The 26,145-nt window shown below is 45.2% G+C and overlaps 1 protein-coding gene across 2 annotated transcripts; it reads right to left on the reverse strand.

Annotated features, from left to right (window-relative positions):
• Positions 1-2,124: 2,124 nt before the first annotated feature.
• Positions 2,125-19,008, reverse strand: LAMP1 (lysosomal associated membrane protein 1). Of its 2 annotated transcripts, none has more exons than XM_053916425.1 (9): positions 18,743-19,008; positions 13,714-13,832; positions 11,429-11,645; positions 11,154-11,312; positions 5,563-5,783; positions 4,773-4,898; positions 3,881-3,947; positions 3,642-3,812; positions 2,125-3,099 (listed from the first exon to the last, which is right to left on the reverse strand). In XM_053916425.1, the coding sequence occupies exons 1-9, from the start codon at positions 18,792-18,794 to the stop codon at positions 2,960-2,962; spliced, it is 1,272 nt and encodes a 423-aa protein (XP_053772400.1). In that variant the 5' UTR covers positions 18,795-19,008; the 3' UTR covers positions 2,125-2,959. The 2 variants fall into 2 exon arrangements, with proteins under 2 accessions (XP_053772400.1, XP_053772399.1); XM_053916424.1 differs by having other exon boundaries at positions 13,714-13,835.
• Between the last annotated feature and the right edge of the window lie 7,137 nt (positions 19,009-26,145).

Raw genomic sequence — 26,145 nt, forward strand, 5'->3', positions numbered from 1 at the left:
GCGACGGATGAGCTATGAAGTCAAATTTCTACAGATATATTTTTACCCAAGACAATAATATATACAATGTGAGATGTGTTTGTATTTAATAAAGTATGCCAACACTTACAAGTTTGTGATCACTAGCTTGCCAGCCGATTGGAAATGAACACCAAAACAGTAAACTATCATTACTGTTACTAATGCCAATGAAATACTAGTCTGTTCCTGTGACAGAGCATTTACCGTCACATGAGGTTTTTCTATGTACCAAGTGATTTCTCTTTAAAGGTAATTTTTAAAAATGATTTTAAAATTGTGTTAGATGAAGAATGAGTCTGATTTGGGCCTGTGAGTGCTTGATGCAGCCACCTCTTCCTGGACCCCTGGAGGGAGAAGACATACCCAGTGAGGACCTTTTCCTCTCTGGGCTTCAGGTTGGACACGAACCTCCTACCCAGACCCCTGATTCCACCTCCCTGCCCTGAGCCCTATGAGAAACCCACTGCCTGGGCAGGCTGAGCTGTGCATGAGACAGGCTGGGGCGATGGGAGATGGATGCAAACAGGCAGAGGAGTCCTGTGGAAGCAAGGCAGATGGGAAACATTCGGGCACACTTAAAGGCAGCTGGCCTGTTTCCCCAGGCCCTCACAGGGGCCCCTAGCTTACCTGCCCTGCTCAGCAGTGACCTCAAAACACCTCTTGCTTTCTTACAAGCACCTCCATCCTCACCCCGTGTTTATACTGCAGTCACCTGTCAGCAGGGAGTTTTACCCCCAAAGATGACACAGTTAAAGGACTTGGGTGATGGCAGCCTTGCCTGCTAGCAGCAGCCTGGGCCATCCTCATCTCTAGTTGTGGCTCTCACGGAAGCACCTCCCTCCATGGCCACTGATGAAACTGGACCAGAACCAAAATCCGCTCTAGACGCTGTCCCTGGGAGGAAACTGGCTTGGGTGAGTTGCCAAAGCTTGGGGAGCCACCCCAAGAACAGCTGACAATGTGGGTCACTGGCACGGGGTTGGCACAGATGCAGAGTGGCCTCAGGGTTCCTAGTTCTGCCTGACACTTCAACACCAGCAGTGTGGTCCCAAGCCTTTCACTCTCAGGACCGCAAGACACCCAGCGAGGACAGGCTGACTTGGAGCTGCAGCAGTCGGGCTTTCCCTGGCAGGAGCCCAGTGATGGAGGTTCCCCTTCTCAAAACGTAAGCACATCTGCATCATCTGCCCAGGCATCGAAGTCTCAGGGAGCCATGGGGCATCTGGGTCCTTGGAAACCTTTGCTCTAATGCTAAATGTTGCAACACCCACAAAGACTTGACCCCCAGCCAACTGCAGGTCTCTCTCAGCTCTGCATCAGGTGTACAGTGTCTGCACTGTCCAGACTGGGAAACTAGAATCCCAGAACCTTGTAAGGCACTACCGCTTGTGGTCGTGCTGCTGCCTGCAGGCCGAGCCCCACCCCCAGGCAGCTTTCAGCCTGCCAGTAACGTCAGTCCGGCCCCATCTTGGTATCTGTCACATGGCCCCACTCTGCTCCTCTTGGACTGGAAAGGACTGCTATAGAGTTAAGAACCACGCGGGGCTACAAGCTCCACAAGAGTCAGTCTCCTGCCCATGTGGACGGCGGATTCTGGGGTGCAGGCACATGGGCGGCGGTCAGCGGCACTCCAGTCCCAGTGTCACCCAGCAGCTAGGCTGCCCTCAGCCTTGGCCACCAAGGCGCATGGACCAAATGAACTGTAGGCTCATGCTCCTGGCTCTGAAAGCTGTGAGCACAGCCAGCAGGGCCCCCTGCTGCCACTGTCCTGGAGGCCCAGACACGGGTCCATCTTCAAGGGGCGATCTTGTCCCCAGAGCCACAGGGTTCCAAGCAGTGCTGTGAGGGAGCCACACACTGCCCTGTGACCCGTCATTCTCATGGTGTAGGTAGGACAACACTGTGGCTCTACTGTCACAACTGAAGACCATCCTTTAGACACGGTCTCCAACTGCCACCCAGCAGACTGGCTACACGTCAGCTCTCCTAGAAGCAGGGTGTCTTGGGCAGATTCTCCACTTGCAGTTGTTCCTGGCACCCACTCCACCCCAGCTCACACACCACTCTCCACTGTTCATCCCAAGAGCTGACCAGAGCACAAGGTCCAGACAAAGAAAGAAAGAGACATTTTATTAGCATTGTTACAGCAATGCGTTACATGAAGGGATCCTCAGTGCACAGCCCACCTGAGCTGCAAGCGGATAAATCAGAGTGTGAAACCGATTATTGTACACAAGTGCAGACACAGGATCACCCTGAACCTCCAACAGAAGACTGAAAATCACTTTACAAAAAAAAAGTAAATAAAAATAACACCCATTTTTCTATTTAAAAAAGTGCCAGCTCTCGAGTGGCAGAGCACGGAGAGACCAGTCGCTTTAATGCCTGCTCAAGTGTTGAGCCGTGCAGCCCGTGGGGACCAGGCCTGTCTCGGCTTCTAAAGCTTAATTTAAGCATTCCAGAGTTTCATCTTCTGAAGTACTCCTGTTTTACAGTTTTCTTTCTCTACTAATTTATTAACTCTGTCAGTCTAACAGTTAGCCAGCCTTCATCAGTTTTAAGTGTTAAGACCAGAGAACCTCCCTTTGTAAGACTCGTATCTGAGTCCAGAATAAAGAGACCAAACACCAGAACCTTAAAAAGCCAAATGATAGTGGAGCCAGTGCCCGTTTAGAAAAGCACTCTTACCCTCCCCCCGCCTCCAAGTTCTACTTTGGTAAATATTAACGTTTAACCAGTTAGCAAAATATTTAACCCCGTTAGCAAAATTAACACCGTCATTGCAATAGTTACTCTTTTGTGCATAGTAGATGTTGCAAGATGAACTTCACATTGGATAAAGCAGATCTGAATCAGTTTGCAATAAAGTGTGCCTCCCTCAACATCAATCTAAGCTCAGGGAAATGAACCGCGGCCCTGCAGCTTCCTCTGGTCTGCGCTAAATCGTCTGGTAACCAGCGTGGCTCCTCTTCCTGCCGATGAGGTAGGCGATGAGGACGATGAGGACCAGTCCCGCCAGGGCGCCCCCCACGGCGATGGGGATCAGCATGTTGTTCTCATCCAGCTGGCATTCTTCCACTGAGGGGACAAACAGGTACGCACCGTGCTCAAGTGGGCATGTGGACCTTACAAAGAGGCCTCTCCCTTCTCTCCCTCTGCCCACTGCCCATCGGGGGAAGGCTGTATGAGGGAGGGGGGCTCTAATTCCAATCAACTATCACTGGAGAAGCTTCTCCAAGGGCGGGACATTCTGCATGACCATGGAAATTATGGTCAGTGCGCAGTGCAGGGTGTCTGGGCCCTGCTGGACACTGAACTCACCAGATAGCATTTTTATATCCCAATTTCACAGGGGGAAGAGCCGTACTATTTCTTCAAACAACCTGCTTTGCTCAAATGTGATATGCTTACAGCTAAGACGTGCTGCGCATTTTGAAAGCAAGGTAACACAGGAAGGGGAATTTGCTCTAAAACTCTCAGACCAGGAAAGGGAACCCTCACCCTCAACCCTTCCCTGCAACACAGAAGCTGTTTAAACGGCTTCTAAGTGACATCTAAACAGACTTGAAGCCTGCTGAAGCCCGCTCAGGGTCTGAAACACTGCCTTTGATGTTACTCACCAGACCCAAACTTGTTGCCTTCTACCTGGAAAGCCTGGACCCACACTTTAAAAATGTTGACAGAAAAGGCCTCTGTGACCCAAATGTGCTCCTCAGCGTTACACTTGTAGGAATTCCCCACAGTGGCCTGAAGTTCTCTCAGTGAGCTGTTGGTGGCCTTGAAGGTGGGGTCTGAAAAGGCATGCAAGAATTAGTGCTCTGAGACACCTGGACGGGCAGGTGAATTGCAGGGATCTTACCTTTGGCTTCGGGAAGACTCATGTTCAAATGGATTCCTTGCAGAAAAAACCGGCTAGAACTTGCATTCTTAAAAAGAAGAAGATAATCCATAACTAGTCAACAGGTGCACATGTTTACCGTAAACTTGGGTGATAAATTTGATCTCCCGTATTTCTAGCGTTAGAGTGAAACTGAAGAGTATCATGTCTGGAAAAGGCATCATATAAATCTCAAGAACACACATTTTGATTAGTTCCTTCCACATCTTTTTACAGAATCAGATTCTGCTAAAAGGTTTGAAGAAGCCTTATTCCAAAATGGTAAACTCCCCCAAGGTTGACTGAACTTCTAAAAAAGTTAAACTTTAGCAAAGTTAAACTTTGTTCTGAGAAACCCAACTGTTCAGTTTATCAGCATAGTGTATTAAAAATATTTTTAAGTTTCATTTTTATTTTTCCCACATTATTTTAACTTTATGTATGGTTTTCCCCAGGTAAAAAGAAATGAAGGTACAAAATGCAGTAAAGGGGCAAAGGAGGCCAAACTGAGCACCCCGAAGTGGCCCCTTCCCTCTCTGCAGCCAAAGAGACTATTTGCACTCTGGTGTTATCGGTGGCTCCTGGGCACACAGTAGGCACCCCCTAATGTGAAGGCCATCTGTAAACAAAAAACGGGAAGGCAGAGCTGAGGGTCCAAAAAGACTGAAAAGAAGGGAAGACAGAGAAGAGCTCTGGGTTCTAGGACCCGTGTTCGATTTTTCCTCTGGTGCGCATGTGGCGTGCTCAGCTCAGGTATGAGGTGCCACGTGTGCGGGAAAGCACAGTGTTAAGAAAACCACAGCAAACCGCACACTAAGATGCAGGCAGGTCTGACAACAAAGTCCCCCCGAGGGAAAGGAACAGGGACACCCACCATTCCAAACTGGAAGACTAGGAGACTGATGTTCTCGCTGTGGAGCTCCAGGGTCACCAGCTGGGGAGTGCAGCTTCCACTGGTACGGGTCTTATTGGGGTTGATATTGAATATTCCTGTCACATTCTGAGCAAGAAAAAGAGACAAGTTACTATTCCATCTCATGTCCCAGGTCCTCCGTTCCTGATAAAACACAAGCAATCATTAAAATAGTAATCTCAAGTCAAGTAGAGTAACCTTCATTTGAACCAAAACCAGAAGAAAAACACCCGAAGTTGACACTAGTGCAGATTTCAGTGTAATGCTACTTCTGATGCCCCCAGAATGGCACGTACCTGAGGGAAAGGCGCAGCAGATCCAAGCGCCCTTCTCTCCCAGCCTGTCTCCCAAAGGTCACACACTTTACCTTCATCACAAGCAAGTTACCTGTCACAGCCCCCACAGACTTTGTCATCATTAGGAAGAAATATTATTTCAAAGGGAAAGTATAAAAAATAACATTTAAAATGTCCGAGTAGTAAGAGTTTAAGCAAAATTTAACATTCTCTCAGGGGTCAACAAACTTGTTCTGTAGGGCCAAACACCACACCTTTCAGGCTTTTGTGGACCACCCAGCAGTCTCCTCCATGAGGACTCGACTCCGCTGTTTCAGAGGGAAGCAGCCAGTGTGTAAAGGTGTGTATGGCTGTGTGCCAATCAGCTGACCAGAGACACAGGCACCCTGACTTGTGATGGGCGCACCAACACTCCAATGCACAAAGAGAAGGGGGCTCCTCAGAGCTGAGCCTACCGTGTTGTCCTTCTTCTTGTAGGTGATGTTCAGCTGCAGCCCCATGCTGGCCAGCAGACAGGTCCCGTTGGTGCCACTCACGTTGTACTTGTGTTCAGAGGGGCTCTCAGGCACTGGTGATGGCGAAGGGTGAGGAGGTGACGGGTGGGTAGGGGGCGGCGAGGGGTGCGGAGGTGTTGGCGGTGTGGTTGGGGAAGGTTCATCTTGCTTACAGCGTGTCTCTGGAAGGACAAGATCATACTGTTCAGAGGAAGGAGGGCAAAGTTCTGGTTCCACAGAACCAACAGGAGCCCTGAGCTCCAGCTCCGTTCCCTGAGCTCAATGTAGACCCCAGCACACTGTGGAGTGCAGACAGGCCACAGGTGGGGGACTCAGGGTTGACCGGGAGAGGTCAGACCTGCAGTAGTGTCTGTGGGGAGAGGTCATATTGTCCTACCAGGGGACAGGCTGAGGATTTTGAATGTTGATTCCGTCCCTCAGAATTTGACCCACCATGACTGTTTATAGCAAAAACATATCAGATGGAACCCAAAAGTAAAATAAAAATCTTCTACAGAAGCAGGCAGGACAGACAGGTGCCTTCTATGAAGGTTACACATTACTTAACGTTTTAAAACACCAAGATATGCAGTATTCCTGGGATACTACCAACCCCCACATTAGGTTCTTTCTTTTACCACCTTGTTTCTGTGGACTATAGAGAAGTTTAAAATAATATTCATACAATTTCCATCCAATTCCAATGCTTTCCATAATCTTGCTGGGCAGAGCCAAGGCAAGCTGGCTCAAATATTCAGTGTCGGGAGCCAGGCAGGAGTTTGTGTAACTTTACCCACCACCTGTTCCCACTTGCTCTACGCTAAAATGAAACTTCCACGGAACTCTTTTCCAGTTGCCCATTCTGCCTCCACATCCCATCTACTTGGGGGAGAAGAGATGGGAAACTTCACCTCGCAAACTAACACAGGGGAAAATTTCACACTCTCTGGGAGGTTCAATTCACCCAGGATGCCTCCTCATAATGTCATCTTGTAAAGTAAAATGCCCTTCTAGATGGAGAATAAAGATGGGGGAAAACCCTCTAAAAGGGATGTAAACGTGGGCTAAGTGTGGCAGGGCAAATACTGCTGCAGGTGTCCCGACCGGGGGTGTGCTGGCCAACACCGCCAGCTACTACCCGAAACTAAGCTACAGGTTGACCATTTTCAGTTGCACTTTTAAAAAGAGCTTCATCATTACTTGAAAAACTTACAGAACACAACGTAATTAAAAACACATCAAAAGAAAAGAGGGCAGGCCAGTCTCCAGATTCTGGACTAGGTGGCTATACGCCACACATGGGGGAAGATAACCTACACTAATTTGACAATCATCCATTGCTTCCTCAGAGTGGGCTACAAAATATCAGCTTGGAACATGAATAATGAACGTTAGGTCTAATCCCTAGTCAGAAAAACTCAGGACTTTGGAAATCTGTTTGAATAAAATGTCCTCTTCCTTCTATCTGATTTATAAATGCAAACCCCACTCTCGAATCCAATACCACAGTCCTTCCTGCAGAAGGCTCACAATCCACAAGGAGATGATCAACAATACAACACACGGAAGTATATTCAGTGCCACTGTGGGAAGGCCTCTGGAAAGACTAGTGGATCCAAAGGTTGCTCCTGGGTCGCCCTCAGTTTTCCCCACAAGGGAAACAATGAGAGAGGAGGGGCAGGGCTGTGCGTCCTTCCAGACGCGCTTAGCACCACTTCCTAAAGCTAGCACACACTGAAGGCCCCAAAGGGTCTCTAGGCAGCAGCAGATATTCAAACAAACCTGAATGTTGCACTTAAGGCGTCTCAAACAGAAAGAGATGCTTTGGCATCAATTTCTTCAATTTAAACTAGACTAGAGGCAAGACCCTGGTTCCTAAGAAATGAAAAAGAAATAGGCCAAATTGGGTAGGGAGTAAAATTTATGAACTGTATTTAAAGTTGTTTCTATTTTGGACTTCTAATGGGCCACAGAAGAGTTGACTGACAAGTACCCATCTGTCAAATTTTAAGAGAGAAAAAGATGAGTAAATCCAAATCCTCTGGTGAGCCATTAAAACCAGATGCCTGCAGGGGCCTCACCACAAACCCACTAACCCGGTATGGGCCTGGGCCCGGAAATCCACTTCTGATGAACAGTGAGGCTCACTTACCTGGTCTCTCCAGGCAGAGCTACACTCAGACCATTCCAGAATGATAATCATCTACCCTACTTTTACAGACCTTTAGGCAATAAGATATCTGTTTTCTTCAGAACTTACCCTCATCTACAAAACTGACGGGAAAGTCAGTGCAGCCTGGCTTTTATTTATTTCCTTTTAAAATAAAATCTGCAAGTACTCGAGTTTTCTTAGACAAGACGACACATATGAAAAGGCAAAATGAACAAGGGCTTTCTGGTTGAGACAACTACTATGTTACTGTTAAGTAAGACCACAGGAGCCTACTTTAATACCCCGAACCGGCAGTCCATTAAACAAAAACTTTGAACAGGCTTTTATGACCAAAAATGTACTGATTTATTGTAAACATGTCAATTCAACAATTAAGGATTCATGAGTAGAACAGGGTAGGGTAGGGGGATATAAAAATATACTTAACATATTTGATATGGGAATCTTTTACCTGAAGCAGCTTTCAATTTAGTTGACAAGGAAAATATTTAAAAAGTACTTAAGAATCAAATACACGAAATTGGCACAGGAGGAGATTAAAAAAAAAGTTCAATTTTAACAGAAACCAAGTGCTTCATGCTGTCATGGTGGTGCATGAGGCCAGTAACGTCAACCCTCACTTCTGGGGAAAATACCGGTCCCTTTAACTGCAAAATAACATCAATACCAACCATTGTAAAAACCCAAAACAAACAAAACAAATAAAAAACGCCCAATAAGACACCGAGAACAGACGAAAAGTGGTGTGATGACATGCCACGGGCGAGGCTCCCCAAGGGCCAGACTCTGAGTCAGGTTCACGACAAGCTCAGTAACTGTGGAAGATGCTAGCAGCTGAGCTTTAAAAACAATTCAGATCAACTTCCTAGGAAATAAAATGCATAACCATTATGTTGTACACCTGAAACTAATAACCGTGCATCAACTGTAACCAGAAAATTTTTGAAAAAAGGACTCACATGATGTCATCAATTACTATGTTGCTGTACGGTGAAACCCTTCCTTATGGAGCATCAACCCATATTTGAGATCCAGGGGCCTCAACTTCTCCCCAGCAGCTCCACCCTGAGCAGCTGCCTGCCAGTCCCTAGGACCCAGGCCACTGGAGGACCAAATCCCACAAAACAGTGTGTGAAGCAAGAAATCACGGTTGTGTGACATGGGGTAGGAGCAGCTCTCAAGAGTGTGTTCAGAAAGAAGCCTTCGAAGCACAAGGAAACAAGTTGTAAAGGCGAGGAGCTGTATCTACGAAGGACCACATTCAGGCCCAGTTATAGTGAGGTCAGTGCAATGAGCCGGCAACCCCGAGATGCCATCACTTCCTAAGACCTTTGGACAGTCTTTGCTTTATCTTTCTGCTCTTGAGACCTGAGCCAGAAGACTGATGCAATCCAGATATATTCAGCTAGTTATGAAACTCAGGTAGTTGGGAGATTTACAATTGTGAATACGAACAACCTGCAGTATTTAACCCCCACTAGGTTAGCCGCTGTCTGACAAGTCACCCTCTCTATGCCGAGGAGGTGTACCTGCTGTCCTCAAACACTGCTCACGCCAGCCTGAGGGGAGAAGTCCTCCGGCTCCATCAGCCCTTCCTGCTGAAGATGCACACTCGCCCAGCCCTCTAGGCCCGTCTGAAAGAAGCTGCACAGTGGAAAAGTCGAGGCCTTTCCCTTCAGAACCCCCTGCTGCTCCAGCTCATGCTGACCTCCACCTTTAAGCCCTGCACATTTGCGACTAGTTGTATGTCTCCCAGCTACGCTTGGTTTCTTTCAGTCCTAGCTCTGTCACTAACACTCTTCCCATTACATCAGGAGTCAGCTCATTTTCTCCTTAAGGGGTCAAAAACTAAACATTTTACTCTGTGGCTGTTGGGTGTCTGTCCCACCTCAGATATGCCACCACGAACATGAAAGCAGCCATAGGAACAGGTGAGCGAATGGTCAGGGATGGCAGTGTTCTAGTAACACTTTAGTTACGGGCACTGAAACTTAGAAATTCCAAAGAATTTTCACATGTCATGAAATACTCTTTTGATTTTCTTTTTTAACCTTAAATTGACAGACATAAAAACCATTCTCAGCTTACCAGCTATACAGAAACCAGAGGCAGGCTGGACCAGGCCGGCAGGCCAGTGTGCCAACCCTGCCAGGAGTGCCCACATCTGAGAACTGTAACAAGCGGCGCAAAAGGCTGGCAGCTCCATCCTGCCCCTTAGCTCTGGTGAAGGCGCAAACTAGCGAATCTCCAACAGTCACCCTGAGCCTTCAAGCAAGACCGCTGGGGAACGATGCTAATCAAAGGCCCATCAGCAGTGACAGGTGTAAAGACCAGGAGATTGGGGGGCTGCAGTAAAGGTGATGGGATTAAGTAAAAAAAAATAAACCTCGCAGACAGGCAACAACAGTATGGTTACCATCAGCAGGAACGGGAGGATGGGGGGAGGGAGAAGAGGGTAAAGGGGGGATAAATGCTGATGGAAGGAGACCTGACTTGGGTGGCGAACACACAACACAAAATACAGATGATATACTATAGAATTGTACACCTGAAACCTATATGATTTTATTAACCAGTGTCACCCCAATACATTCAATGCACAGACCAGAAGGAAGTGCGGTCCTTAACACACCCTCTAGCAGGCGGAGACAACTTCCCCGAGGCAATCAACTCCCCACCCTCAGGAAAATGACACAAATGTGAGTTGCCTGGGGGAATTTGGGTCAGAGAAGTTTTTGAAAACGACAGCCCTATTTATTACTTACTGTGTACCAGGCACTGGAATAAGCACTTTGTATAAACTTCCTCTTTAATCCTAACCACCTTCTGGAATAGGTTATTATCGTCATTTTACAAGTGAAGGACATGAGAGGTTGACTACCTCAGCCAAGGCCACGGGTAGGCAAGTACATCTGGGCTGGGGCGGTAGGGGGGTGGGGAGCATTGGCGAGAGCGTCATGACCCCAGAAAGGCACTCCCCGTCCTTCTTCCACCACCTGCCCCTGGTTCTATCCGAGCTGGACTGAGATAAGACTAGGTCTCTTTGTAAAGACAGCTGGCTTGAACAGGACGAGGTCCTGTGACCGTGGACCCTGGACCCTATTAGCTCTAACAAGGGAAGACCCAGAGAGGGTTTCAGTTGCTTTGCCCTTTTACCTTCTTTTCATAAATACCTGTCAGCCTAATTTAAAGAGGTCATCTCTAAAGAGAAAAGAAATGGTTTGGTGGACAGCCTTCCTAAAACAGAAGCTTGCCCGCTCTGCCCCCAGCCGTACAGGTGCTCATTCACACACAACTCCCTCAGGCGCCAGGGCACAAAGCTGCTTCTGCAGTCAGTGGAGTCAGGCTGACCGCTTCAGGGCCAAGGGCAGAGTCTTACCTTCCTTGCTGAAGCTATTGTTTGACAGGTAAGCCTGGATAACGGCATCACTGAACGTGACAGTAACATTCTTCATGTGGATCTGGTTGCTGCTCACACATCTGTACTTTTTATTTATGTCTGCCATAATGTCAGTAATCGATTCTGCAGTCTTGACTTCTGTATTTAAAAAGAATCAAATTTTAAATGCCCGGAAGTACTTAGTTAAAAGTAACTCTAGATACAACCCCAACCCAATTTTCTTCACTTCGTAATTGGTCAGTTTTTGTTCTTACCCTTGGAGCTTGCATTGGGGAAAATGTCTGTGTCTGACAAGTTATAAACAAAACTCATCTTCTGGACACTGTAACGTGTTGCATTTCTTGTGAAACTGAGGGTCAGTTTATGTCCTTTTCCGAAAGCAATCATGAGGCTGGGGTTAGACACATTCTCTTTACCACAGGAGCTGCTATCTAATACTCCTGCATCAGAGGGCAGGTCGAAGGTCACATTCTAGAACAAACGCAAACGTGTGTTATTAAGGGGATTCAGAAACACTAAAAAAATTGTTTGTAAGTCTGATATAAACTTAGTCCCTCAGTTCCATCTCAGATGTCACTGTTAAGGTACTTTTAATATAAACAAAAAACTACAAAGAAAGTCAGCATTACATGTCAGTAATAGAAAGGTAATTCAAGTATAAGACAAAGTTGACTTAGTTTTTCAAATAACTACAAATTCTTCATTAATATAATTTTAATTTGCAACAGAATTAAAACTACAGTTATCTTAGTAAACTCAAATAATTATATTGGCCTTAGAATAAGGTATTTTTATTTGAAAAAGGCAATTACCAGTTGTTTGCTATAGAACTGTTTGCTTAAAGAATTATACCTCTCTCTCTTTTTTAAAGATTTTATTTTTAGAGAGAGGGGAAGGGAGGGAGAAAAGAGAAGGTGAGAAACATTGATCGGTTGCTCTTGTACACCCCCAAATAGGGACCTGACCCACAACTCAGGCATGTGCCCCCTAACTGGGAACTGAACTGGTAACTTTTTGATTTACAGGCTAGCACTCAATCAACTGAGCCACACCAGCCAGGGCTAAAGAATGTCTTTTTAAACAAAGAAAAGGTATTTATACAACATTGTTTAAACTTACTATTATATGCAAAACAAGCAACCAGAAAACAACCTAATGTCCATCAAAACGAACTGGACTGACTAACGAACTCTGGCTAAGCTGTATACTAATGCTGTCCTAAGAAAATGACAAAACTGCATGAGGTGAGAGAGACATGCTTTGTGAAATAGTAAGACACATAACAGCATTATGGATCGGCATATGGATGATTCCATTTGCGTAACAATTAAGATAAACAAATTAGTATTTTAAAAATCCAAGCACATAAAAAGTGAATAGAAATTAAAATAAAAGGTGCTCGGACAAGTCTTTAGAAGTTGAGACATTTCTATAGAACAAACCCTTCCCAGTTTTCTTGTATTTTGACAGAGACCACGTTTGTATCTAGACCAGTACAAATGAATTAATGAGGCCGAGCAGCTGGCTCACTAGAGGAACTGCTGATCTTCCCGGCAACCCTGGGCCCCGCTGCGGCCCCATTCAGAGTGGTCGCAAAAAGACTGGTGCTATCGAAATACAGCTGAAGAAAAACGGTGGTTTCAACAAGAACTTGAAAATAAAATTTGAATTAGGGATCTATTTAAAAGAGTACATATTAAATAGAACTATAGGTAATAGGTAATGGATGAAGAAAAACATTCAAACAAATGCTGTTTATTTGTTAGAAATCTAGGAACTGCGCCCTGGTTGGTGCGGCTCAGTGGACTGAATGCCGGCCTGCACGCTGAAAGGCTGCCGGTTCGATTCCTTCATGCTTGGGTTAAAGGCCAGGCCCCGGCTGGGGGAGTGCAAGAGGCAACCAACTGATGTTTCCCTCATGTTAATCTTTCTCTCCCTCCCTTCCCCTCTCTTGAAAATAAATGAAATCTTAAAAAAAAACAAAAAACGAAAAAACCCCTAGGAACTGCAAAAGCCTTATTCATCCTGTATCAGTACAGAGCTGTTTTAACAAAACAACTCCAGAGACATTTTATCAAACTAGTACAGTGCTCAAGCATTGCACATCAACTATTTATACACAATTCTTGGAGCACAGTAGTTCATATAAAGCAAATTCAACAGATCAACAAAGTTATATTCACAGAGCTACATACTGGGCATGAAAAAAGAATATAAAAACACAACAGAGGGATGGATTAACAAATTAGGTCGATTAACGTAATGCAGTATTACAAAAAAATAATCATAAGCAAAGCTGAAAAAATGCTCATAGCAAAAGAGTGAAGGCAGAACACAAAATGGTTTGTGTATTACAACTGCAAGTTCAATATATAAAACAGCACAGGCCACCAATGAGCCGAGAAGGCACTACGTGTATAATGAGAATTGTGTTAAGGTGGGATAATTTTTCAGTTACTTGAAAATTTTAAATGATTTTATTTCTCATGTGCGTGAGCGCACACACATGTGCACACACACGCAATGTAAGGTTTCCTACCTTAGAACCACTGCTGGTATCATAGCTGGTCAAAAAGGCAGCAGAGAAGTTGGCCATTATACAAGCTGTCCCGTTGCCATCTTTCACCACAAACACGGCTGACGTACCGTGCACGAGGCCTGCTGACTCCAGGAAAGACAAACATTACCCAACGCCTTTTTGAAAATACTTTGGATATTTCTGTTGTCTTCAACTGTAGCAATAATGGATTTTACTTCACAATACTTATCAGGAAGTCACAGTTAATTTCTGGGTCACCCCAGGGCACAGGTGCTCCACACTCATTCCTCAGGAGATTCCATGGGGTCCTGGAGGCACAATGCAACCTTGACATTGACCTCCTGGAGAAATCCATGGTATCTCTCACTGTGGACCTAAACCGCTATTTAAAGTAAGACTTGTTTTTACCTCTCATAGACTGGCGGTGTGGCAAGAAGTCATGGGTTTAAAGAGCTAAGGTTTTTGCCCAACTTCAGAAAGGTCCTTGATAACCAGCAATTCAGTTAAACCTGGACTTGGCTTTGTGACCTTAGGACATCAATCTGTCCAGGTAGGGCCTCCACATGTCAGGGGCACAGGAGAGAGTGAAGCTCTCACAGGTCCTTCTCGCCTGAGAGTTGTCACTGATAAATATTTCCTTTTTAAGTTCTCAGGGCCAGTGCCATCTCTGGCTTCTTCATATCCCACCACTGTGGTATCAAGCAGTTTAGAAGCAAGTGTAATCTGATCACCATGGCAGAGAAGCGCACAGCGTGTGTTCAGAAATGATGTGCCCTCCCCCGGCTTCTCCACTGTTCTGCAGGCTCCTGCACGCCTTTACCAAGCAAGCATTTCCATAGCTGGCTCTGATCACTCACTCGAAGTATAGCTATGACTCAGGCACACTCAGGACACTCAATTAACTTTTCATTCTAAAACCCTTGTCCCTGGCAAAGTAAACGTCTCTAATGAAACCAATTCATTTTACCCTTCACACTTCCACAGAAGAAAATCTCCAGAGCCAACAATTCAAGCCTAAAGTAAAGAGTACAGTCACAAACCTCACATGTCTTTTTCCCATAAGCCTCTGGTAAAGGTAATACCAAAATTTATGTGCATAAGGAAAAGTTGCTACACCAAAATGAAGCCAACTACGGCAAACAAGAAAACCTGTGCAATTTTTTTGATTTGCAAAATTTTAACCCACCTCTGGAATACTTGGGCAAGATTACACTAAAAGCACTTTCTATAAATTGAGTATTTCATTAAAAACACCTGGAGAGAATTATTCTGTAACTTGTTTTTGACATCATAAAGGTTTTTAAAATGTATGCTTTCCAAGGATGGGTAAGTGTACCAGAGGGAAAAGCATGTGTTAAAGCACAGGCCCTGAAGCCAGAGACACTGGACTCACTGTGTACGTGGGCCACTGCCTGGCCTGTGCACAGGCTTCCTCAGGCCTGCGATGCCCTCACCTGGCCCCGGCACCTCAGCTGGAGGGTGGGTCACATGGGCACAGCAGGTCACTGCCTCCCATGGGAACACACACAGGTCAGTTCTCACCAAGCTTGCCTTTGATAAAACAGTTCTCTGAATCATCAAAAAAACTTTCTATTGACGGAAAGCACTTCACTAGGAAACACTTCACGTTAAATAACTTTCAGTCGTGTAACTTTTTCAGCTAGTAAAATATGTTGAGGGTCTAAGCTTCTGAAGAAAAAACAAAGTATTACTAAAACAAAGTAAGCTTTAGCAACACTAGATGCCCACATTTATTCTGGACAGGCCAAGAAATGTTCAATTATTATAACATTTCTTACCCCAGAAGCCAATTTTGGTCAAGAGAAAAATGTCTACAGGAGCATTAAAACATAAAATTCTGAGAGATTATGTATATTAATGGTCAGAAGTTTATTTTTATTTTTTAAAGCTGTAACAGTGGCAGTTGTTGGGGGGAAAAGACCCATCTCAAGAGAGTTAAAACGCCTGCTGTTATTTGAGGGGTGTCCCTCTCAAAGTCAGCTCCCAGGCCTGCTGGCAGCAACTGCTGATCTCCAGCAGTCCTCACTCAGATGTGAACTCTATTTCCCCAGGACCCCTATAAAGGAGTGACCTTGTCTCACTCCTTTAAAATACTCCTACTTGCAGAAATTCCACCCCCTAAGATAAGTGCAGCTATGGGAAACAGGTCTGCTTCAGAGTAAGAGATCTCGGTTCTTGAACAGAACCCCCCACTACTGACTAGGGGCATGCCCTCAGGCCAGCAGCAACTACCAAACCCTCAGATCAGGCACCTGTGAAATGGAGGTAAGGGTGCTGACACCTCAGGGTCATTAGAGTGTCAATGAGCCAACTGCATGAGGAGCATTCGATACAGGGCTTTAGCACTGATTATAATGTTAGCTGTTATTATTTAAACACTCAGTGCCATGCAGATCTCATCTATTAAGTTCATCACTGAATCCTCAGTATCTGACGCAAAATGTCAAATAAGTATTTTACTTAACAAGCACTTGTAATGCACTTGCTATGTGCCAGGTAGAGCTCGAAACGCTCCGCAGTCAATTAAATTATCCTGACAATATTAGCTGGTAGACACTATTATGATTCTCCTTTACAGATACAGGGACAGGCTAAGGCAGAGGGATGTTAACTAACTTACGCAACTTACGCAAAGTCTCACAGCTAGTGAGTGGTACAGAGCTAGGTCTGCTGACTCAGAGCATGTCCCTCTCCTGTTAGCGTGGGCTGTCTGTCTGCAGGGTAAGTGGCATGGCTGAACCCTGCTTTCTCTCCAGCACTTGGTGAGCAAGCAATTATATTTCAAATTACGAAACATTCGCTTTTGAAATGAACCACAACCTCCAGAGGCAAGGCACAAGTACGTACATTTCTAAAAAGCTGACTTATGCACGTTTAGTTAGGGACTACTACTGTAAAACTGGACGTCTCTACATGTATGTACTGGGCACTTCCTGTGTGTGAAGCACGACAGAGGTTGTAAAATGGAGAAAGGAAAATATATGTGCAAAAATAATCCCAACTCAGCTACATCGATGCTCTAGCAAAAGCACACGCTGTAGCATGTAATCAAGTTCTGTGGATGAAGACAGAGGGAGAAATGATGTCTGGGATAAAACTAACAATATAAATTCAAAATTATGGACCCAAAACATTTTGACTGCAAACCCACATAAGATTTTGGTTGCAAACCTGGGGAAACTGACAAACTCCCACAAGCAAGGGTAAGATTAACATAAAACATTAAATTAACATAAAACTTTTCAAACTTCCTACATGACAGCTCTTCCTTTGGAAACAGAAAGGAAGCCATCTAGTTGACTTCAATGGTTTAAAGAGACAAAATTATGTAATTACATTTGATCTTTATATATATCAATAGCAAAACGTTTCAGATCAAGATTACCTATGCTTCCTACCAAGTATGCAAACGCAAAAGAAGGTTAAGTAGTTTCTAATCGTTACTGCAAAAGAAACTAGTAATTTAGAAGTTTGTTGTATTTTTTTAAAAAATGTTTTTGGTGAAACTGTATATTAAAATAAACATTATTTTAAATAGGCCTAAATTCAAGGTAACAGGCCTTTTCTAAAAGCTGGATTTTAACCGACTTTAAAATTTAAAAGATACGATGCAATGGGCACTGAAATAATTTCATACACAATAGTACAATGATTATAATGTAGGGAAGTTATGAAGTTTTCATTTTTAAGGTGAATTTTTAAAGCATGAAACAAAATATTCCAGTCCTAAAGCTTGTGAGCTCTTCTAATAAAGAACAAAGCAGCCGTTCCTACACGACAAAACTTGTTCCAGCAACTCCTCTTGTAACTAATTACACCAGCCAGTAAAGGGCAAGGCTTCAGGCTTACTGCTGGAATAAGGTCATCCCTTGTGGCTACGCATGCAACTCAAAGAACTAATTTACACAACAGGCCAAACAAAAACGTGAAACCGAAATCCAGGCAGTCACAAAAAAAGAATTTTAGAGTAGGATGAGACTTACAGAGGGCCTCTACAGACTTAAAATGAAACCATGTAGTGATTCCCCTTTAAGAGACAACACATATACTCCGCTTTCTTATTAGGACAAATGAAACAAAATCCCTCGATCAATAAAGCAGAGCACCCACCAACAGCTTCTATGAATTCTACAGACTGGTGGAGTGTCAGACGCTTCCCAACGTGTTAATGGAGTCTCTCATTTTGACTCGCAGGGACCGGCACAAACAGAACAGTGGCAGCAGCTCTTTACAAGGATTCACTAAAAATGCACACTGCTGCCATTGAGATGCCGAAGCCTGGTTCTACATCTCATTTTGTGGGTCCCCCTAAACTCTTAAAAATTACTTTACGTCAGTCCAACACAAATTTAAATTCACAGTAGCAGACACACACAAACACTGCAGGCCAAACCGAAAAACAGGCCAAGGTTAAAGTACCAAGGACGAACTCTAAAAGGCTGGGATCACCTCGCCGCCCTATTCCCTTCTGTTAAGAAGAAGCGCAAGGTGGGTGGTCTGGGAGCACCGAAGGACCGCGCAAGTCCTGGCGTCTCGGGCCTCACCTGGACCTCCGTGGCTAAACTTGCACGTAAGTTAAAGAAACAAAGAACACCTTCCCAAGACCACGAAGTCACCCAAATCATTTTCAACTAAACACCCCAGAAAACGAGTTTACTGACCCTTTTGCGACCCGAGGGCAGAACTGGGCCCCCGGCTGAGAACCTCAGATCCTCCCTGGTCCATCTCTGGGCAACCGGATTCGGTACCCCAGTCTGCGGCCAGCGGGCTCCAGTCCGACCCCACGCGGCCCTCGGCGTGTGCGGGGACGACTCGCAGGCCCGCCGCTCCCCGAAGTAGCCCGCCGCTCTTCGGACCGCGTAGCCCCCGGGCCCCGAGCGGTCCTCCCCACTCCCCGGAAACACCCTCTCCGCAGATCTCCCAAGCCTCCAAGCCCCGCCGCGCCGCCCCCGGACCGCTTGGAGTCCCTCCCCTCCCGGCAGACCCCTGTTCCCGGCCCGACCCTCACCGAGCAACAGCAGGAGCAGCGGCTGCCGCCGGGCGCCACCGGGGGCCGCCATGGGCACCAGGGCCACCGGAGCGGGAACCGGGCGGGGTCGGGAGGCTGGGCTGCCTGACGGCGTGCGCTAGGGGACGCGCTGGGGGCCGGCGTGAGAGCCGCAGATCCCGCGGTCAAGAGGCCCAGTCGCTGTGGCGCCCGCTGCAGGAAAGAGACCCCCGCGGCCCGCTGCGCCCGTCACGTGAAGTCGCGCCGCACCCACGCCGTCACGTGATCTCACAGATCTCGCGAGAGTGCGCGGGTGCGGAGGGGGGGCTTCCTCTCTCAAGTGCGGTGTCCTGTCCGCGTCCAGCGCTCGCATCCTACGTGACCTGGAATCGGGCGCGTGACCTCGCCAGGCATGTGACCGTGGTGCCACGTGATGCGGACCCCGGCTCCAAGATCCCTGACCTTGTGAGTCGCTGGCCAGAGCAGGAAAGTGGGCGGTGGCTCGGGGTAGAGGCGGCGGTGCGGGAGCAGCCTACCGGCGTGGAGTGAGGAGGCGGGGCCGTGCGGCGGGTGGTCCGGCGAAAAGGGATTGTCCTTCTGGGGACCTGGGTAGTGGGGTCTCTTACTAGCCAGTCGGGCGGCCGCCGAAGGTGAAGACGGGTTTGACCCCGGAGAAGTGCGACTTCCCGCCGGAGGACAGCGGACTGAGGTGGCCCGGGCGGTGCAGACACTCAGTCCTAGCCAGACGTGAATGTCATGGGGCATCCTTGACGGTCGGGAGATGACGAGCCCGCCCGAGAGGAGTATTTCCACAGGAACCTTTTTCTTGCGGGGCTTCCTGAAATCCTGGCACTTTTAACTTTGGGGCGCCTCTACGCCATTATTCTCAAGGAGGATGGAAATGAAGCTTAGGAAGGAGGTGAGATGTTTGAACACGTTTATTGAATATTACAATTCGTGTTTCAAAACAAATCTTTTAAAAAACAACACAAAGTACAGAATTTGAAGCTAGACAGATCTTAGTTGGAGGACATTCAGAGGTTGCAGTGATTCCCAGTTGTCACACCCTCCTAAAGGATACCTAGGAATGGGGGTGGCATTTATCAAAAAAGTTAGAACACGTGTCCGTTCCATATAATCCATACATTTCAGGAAATCGTCGTCTCTCTGTTTCTAGAACCTTCTTAAAGTACCTCTCTCTCTCTCTCAGTCGGTTTGCCTCGTTTTGCCTCGGGGCGCTCTGGTTTTCCCCCTGCTGCTGGCTGGCGCTCTGGCCCAGCCACGCTTTACCGTGTCAGCTGCCACCCTTTGGAGACCTGTCCTCCCCCCCCCCCCCCCCCCCGACCCTGCGCAGCTGCTTTTCGGCGTCGTCGGGACTTCAGATCCCTCTTCCTCGGGAAACGGGCCTTGAGCCACTTCTTCAGCCTTGTTGATTACTACTTGTCACTGTACTGAATATTGTCCCTTTTTTTTCTTAGTTCTTACATTTATTTGATTTTTGTAGATTTTTGTCTTCTTCCTGTTGTCATTTCCTCCTCTCCAGTTTACCTTCCTTTCCCCTCCAGCTTTTAACGTATAATCAGCTGGAAAAAGGAAGTTGAAGAGCGCCACAAGTAAAATCGGAGCACAAGGGCCCTGAGAGAGCGCCAAGACTTGTTGGGCTTTGTCCTGTTGTTGGGGCAGAAATCTGCTTTTACTAAAGAGGAGATTTGGTGATCGGGTGTAGGTTTTCAAGGACTTTTTGGGTTTTCTTTTTTGTTTGTTGTTCCAGATGGGGCAAGAGTTTAAGCAGGAAGAGTTCAGCTTAGGTGAAGTGCTACCCAGTTGATGAACACTGTAGAAAAGAGACAGTACTGCATCCGGGGTCTGTTTATACTTTCACTGTTGAGTGGTTTATGGACAATAACTTGTTAGCTTGTATGCTATTGGTCCACTATGTGAAAATGTTACTTGAGCCTGGGTGGTTCCTGTGAAGCGGAGTGTTAAGTTGAGATGTAACTGGAGAAATTCTAAAATATTTCTCCTGAACAGTCTTAGGACAAACTATCAAATAGTCTTGAGTATAGAAACAACAAGATCTCTTAGCTGTCTTTTCTGCCTGAAGCTTCTTCCTGTGTTGGGAGAACTCCTCCCTCTGTGAATATGGGTGGAGGACAGAGGGCCCCTGGTGGAAACTGAAAAAACCAGGTGATCACTTCCCAGTCTTCCTGGCCGCTAAGCTCTGCACTTGGCCGGAGTTCGGCCTGTCAGACTGACTCCGGAGCTGGTGATTGCGAAGGAAAGCTCCCGGAATGCCCTCCAGGGCCTGGGGTTCGGTGGTGACGGCAGCTGCAGCCTCGGCGAAGAGGAGCTTCAGGAGGCAGTGCGGGGACTTCCAGGTCATCAGCCCCTCGGGTTTGCCGTGGGGTTTTGTCTGTGGAGCTCGCTGCTCCCTTGTACCTGCTGTTTCCCCGACATTGTTCTGCATCCTTTTGGGAAATTCTGTGAGCTGCTCAGTCTTTTCAGCACTTCCTTCTGCTTGGATCAGTCGGTGCCCGTTTCTGTTGTGCACCACTAGACTCCGTGCCCAGCGCGGGCTTTGTAAGCATCTCCTTTTCCTGGTACAGCCTCATGAAAGACTGAAAGTGGTTTGTGTCAGCAGGAGAACAGGGAATACCAGCGGAAGATGAAAGGCTGAAAACGGGAGCGAACATTCTGTGATACGACATTTTTATAGAGGATGATAAAGTAGTGTGGCGGATTTGTATCGTTTGTGGTTGTGGTGGTGGTTGAATCCTTGCTATGGGCCGAGTCTGGTCTGTTGCTGACTGAACAGAAGACGTGGAAAACCAAACACAAGGCATGACTCCCTATCTTCTGAATTCTTTCTGGGAGGGGAGACTTTTTTTTTTTCCATTAAGCAACAAGGGCAGTCGGCAATAGAGAGATTTGTTTTAGAGTTACTTAGAATTGAGTAGTCAAACTTAGACGTTGCTTTGGTAATAATAGTAACAAGTTTACAATTTAAAAGCAAGGGCTTTTTTTGTATCTGAAATAACTATTAAGCCCCAAACCTGAAGACTTGTGCCACTAGGAGGGTGTGGTAATTTATGTGTAAGCTCAGTATCTCAGTGGTTGACAGGACGTAAAATTGAGCGGGCTAGTAAGCAGTCTGTGCCTGCTTTCCTTCCTTTTTGCTCGACTTACAATTTTTCTTGAGAATTGGTGAGCAAATATAATAATTTTTAATAGAGTGGTAATTTTTGTTTTGTAAAAAACATTTTTAAAGAAAATTGCCAATAAAGTGGAATAACAACATTAATCCTGTTGAATGTTATGATTTATTATTGCCTCACTTGTTTTGCTTGAATATTATAAAACAAACCTCAGACATCATATTTTTTCATGTACTCTTTTTACATAACAACAATGCCATTATGGCATGTAATATAAAAACAAAACCTAGTAATTCTTTAGTAACATAGGTTTGTTTTGGGTGGTTCTCTTTTACAGACAACAAAGGAGAGGTCGCTAAATACATCAAAGAAGGACATTTGCAGTGTAAAGGGAGAAATGGTCAAAACTGGTTATGCTCCATACCTGGAAGGTCTAGCTTAGATTTTAGGAAGTTAAAGATACTCACTGAACATTTGCTGCCTCAGGGTGAGGGAGTTTTAGCAAGAGCAAGCCTCATAGCAGTCTAGGTGCAATGCAGGCCTGATTCTCCACGGGAGAACCTATCCATGGATGTGGGTCCTGCCCGCCAACCTCGCTCCCCACTGACTTTTCCGAGTGGGGGCTGGGCCACATTTCCCATGCGTGGAACAGTTCTCCACAACATCTAAACCGTGAAACATACTCAACAATAAGAGAATGCATTACTGACTTATGCAACAACATGGATGAATCCTAAATGCATTTTGTGAAGGAAAACCAGCCCCCAAAAGGTACATGTGTGATTTCATGCATAGGGCATTCTGAAAAAAGGCAAAACTGTGGGGATTGCTGGGGTTAGGGGTTGTGGGGAACAGTTGACTACAAAGGTCAGCAAGAAAGAGTTTTTGGGGTGAATGAGATGTTCTGTAAGCAATTGTGGTGGTGGATAGGGATTCTGAATATTTGTCAAACTTCCAGAAATATACACTACAAACACTGAATTTTATTGTATATTCTTAAAAAACATTGAAGCAGGATGTAGGGGTTAGGAGTGGACCTAAGATAGGATGTTGTCACATGCTGTTGACTTGGCTCTGACTTCTGATGATTACAAACGAGTGATGCCCACCATGTCCTGTCCTCCTTGACTGCCCTGCTCAGCTCCTGGAGACTCCTGTGCCTATGGCTTCTTTTATGGAGGCAGTCTATTTCATATTTGGACTTACTCTTTCCCTGCTGTTTTCCCTAGCATTATTGTCTTTTTTTATTTAAAAAAAATTTTTTTTAAATACTTTATTTATTTAGAGGGGAGAGGAGGAAGAAAGAGAAACATTAATCAGTTGCCTCTCGCATACCCCCAACTAGAGACCTGGCTTGCAACCCAGGCATGTGACCTGACTAGGAATCAAACTGGCAACCTTTTGGTCCGCAGGCTAGTGCTAAATCTACGGAGCCACACCAGCAAGGGCAATTGTCTTTTCTAAAGAATCCTACTTTGTCATGATGTGCCCAAAGTACGACAGCTTTAGTTTTACCATTTTTTGCCTTCAGCGATGTTTCAGGCTTAGTATGCTCTAGGACCCACTTGTTTGCTTTTCTGGCGGTCCTGGGTCTCCAAGAGCCCTTCTCCATCACCAGATAGAATGTAGTTTGTGACAAAGATAAGGAATGGGCCACATGAGCATATTGAACGATACGGGAGAGGAGGAGTCACTTTGTGTTTTGACTGGGCACTCACTCTGAGGCCAAAATACAGAGAGCTGTATGGACACTGTCCTCTAGTTAGTAAATTTGTTCTCATGCTGGTATGGATTAGCATTTCTGAAACTGTGTCTACCAGTGTTCTATCAGTAAGTAGTTTTGCATATTTCTCACTGCAGAAGTTACAAGAAAAGGGGAAGGTGTGAATGATACTGTGATACTGGAACGTGTGTGTGTGTGTGTGTGTGTGTTTTACAATATAGATACTGAAATAAACAGAGCTCTGTGTGTGTACTTGGGTTAAGAGACTTGTCTCCTAACCGTCCAGTGAGAAGGTCAAGAAGCAGCAGTGATCCAGATCATAGATTCTAAATACTGCTCTCCAATAAGGGGAACCCGGCACTTAGGATAACTTGATTCCAAAGCTGGGCAGGGAGAATATAAGATGAGCTTAGAGAATCTTGTAGAGCTAGAAAGGAAGGAGAGGCTTAGAAAACAAGGGTGGGCTTGTCATAGGGACACAGGAGCTAACCTGAGAACGTTACCAGTGGCCAAACTGGTCCATTAATGATACAAAAGGCAAGCAAATCATGGCTGATAAGTGTAAGAATAGTATTAATAACATACCAGAAAAATAGAAAACAGTAAGCTTTCAAGTGAAATATATGCCAACAAGTGGGAAAAGGAAGCAAGACTCCCATCACACAATTAAGAAGTACAAATTGTGAGTTCAAAAATAATTACGGGGATGCAAAGTAGAGCATAAGGAATACAGTCAGTAATACTGTAATAACTATGGTGTCAGGTGGATACCGGACTTAATCAGGATGATCACATCATAAGGTATCTCAATGTCTAATTACTATGTTGTACACCTAAAACTAGTAATATTGTATGCCTACTGTAATTGAAAAACAAAGTAAAAAAACAAAAAAGACTCCCATTATACAATAATTTTTTAAAAATCAGCCCTGTTTCAGGATATTTAGATTTCTTACACTTTTGCTGTTTAATGCCATTGAGAACATCTTTTATGCACATCTTGTGCACATCTCTGATGATTCTTTGAAATACTTAAACCATGGTCATCTTTTTAGGAGGTTATGAAAGCGGATCTCTCTCAAAAAAGAACCAAAACTTTTACTTTCTTAGAGAGCAGATTAAATAAATAGTTCCAAGTCTTTTGTAGCACAAGAAATTTGGTAATTTCAATTATGCTCATGTTTCCAATTAACACACTCACCTGGTTGCCGTCTGGGGAGACTGGGGTCTGAGGTGATGTTAACTAGGGCCTCTGCTTGTTTAAAAATGAAAAGTGGTTCACCAGAGCTTAGAGGAAGAAGACACAGAGTGGGAAGTGAAATCAACGGGAAGCCAGGCTCCAACATTTGTAACCAATGATTAGAACTCGGGATGAGGTGGATTTCACAATGGTTCTGTGCTGTCAATTCAACACAGAGGTTAGCAATAGGCAGGCGCATCAAAACCTTGTTCTTATGGCTGAGCAGACTGTAACAAAAAGTTAGGGTGGGGCAAAACATCTTCAGACAAGGGCTTAAATTAAGACATAGGTGTTATTAATATTTGTTATGATGGTTATATGGTAGCATTAACATCATTTACTTTGGCCGTTGTCTGTTATTAATAAAAAAAGAAAAGTTTAGGACCAAGAAAAAAAAGGTTAAGATCACAATCACCATGATTCCAACTGACAAAAAGCCTGCATCAAGGAGCCAGTGTTGTCTCCAGGTGGAGCCAGGTCAAAGTGCCCTGCTCATTTTCTTTCTTTTTTTTCTTGTAACCTTTACCTTGTCAATCAATTTTATCAAGGCTGGTTTATATACAATAAACATACTATCTTGGATGTATGGTAACCTGAGTTTTGACAAATATATGCACCCATGAAACCACCATTTCAATCAAGATAGAAGACAGTTTCTTCATTCTGTACGGTTCCCTTGAGTCTGTAGTTAACCTCATCCTTAAACCCAGGGAGCCACTGGTCTGCTTTCTGTCAGTACCGCTTTGGTTTCATAGATTCCTCTGTTTGTCCATTTTCTATTTCTTTGATTTCTACTTTTACCTTCATTATTTTCTTCCATCTATTTACTTTGGATTTAAAATCCTCTTATTTATCTAGTTTTTTAAGGTGGATACTTAGGTCATTGTACTTAAACCTTCATCTTTTTAAATGTGAGCATCTAAAGCTATGAATTTTCTTCTAAGCACTTTCTTAGCTTTATCTCACAAATTTGTGGTATGTCGCATTTTCCATTCATTGAATTCAAAATATTTTCTAATTTTCCTTGTGGTTTTTCTTTGACTCATGGGTTACTTAATAGTGTGTTATTTATGCCCTGGCTGGTGTGGCTCAGTGGATTGAGTGCGATCTATGAACTGAAAGGTCATTGGTTCCATTCCCAGTCAAGGGAATGGAATCAATGGAACTTGCCTGGATTGAGGGCCCGGTCCCCATTTGGGGGCGTGGAAGAGGCAACTGAATGATGTTCCTCTCCCTCTCTTTCTCCCTCCCCCTCTGTCTAAAAATAAATATTTTAAAAAGTGTGTTATTTATTTCTATTACCTAC

The sequence above is a fragment of the Desmodus rotundus genome, chromosome 13 (assembly GCF_022682495.2).
Source record: "Desmodus rotundus isolate HL8 chromosome 13, HLdesRot8A.1, whole genome shotgun sequence".
Classification (NCBI taxonomy): domain Eukaryota; kingdom Metazoa; phylum Chordata; class Mammalia; order Chiroptera; family Phyllostomidae; genus Desmodus; species Desmodus rotundus.

Excerpts from the sequence above, each read along its gene's own strand:
- LAMP1 (XM_053916424.1), bottom strand. The coding sequence starts at position 18,794 with ATGGCGGCCCCCGGTGGCGCCCGGCGGCAGCCGCTGCTCCTGCTGTTG. Across the intron at positions 3,948-4,772 it reads TAGTCTTCCAGTTTGGAATG|AATGCAAGTTCTAGCCGGTT; the intron begins GTGGGTGTCCCT and ends CTTCTTTTTAAG. Across the intron at positions 3,100-3,641 it reads AGGCAACAAGTTTGGGTCTG|TGGAAGAATGCCAGCTGGAT; the intron begins GTGAGTAACATC and ends TTGTCCCCTCAG.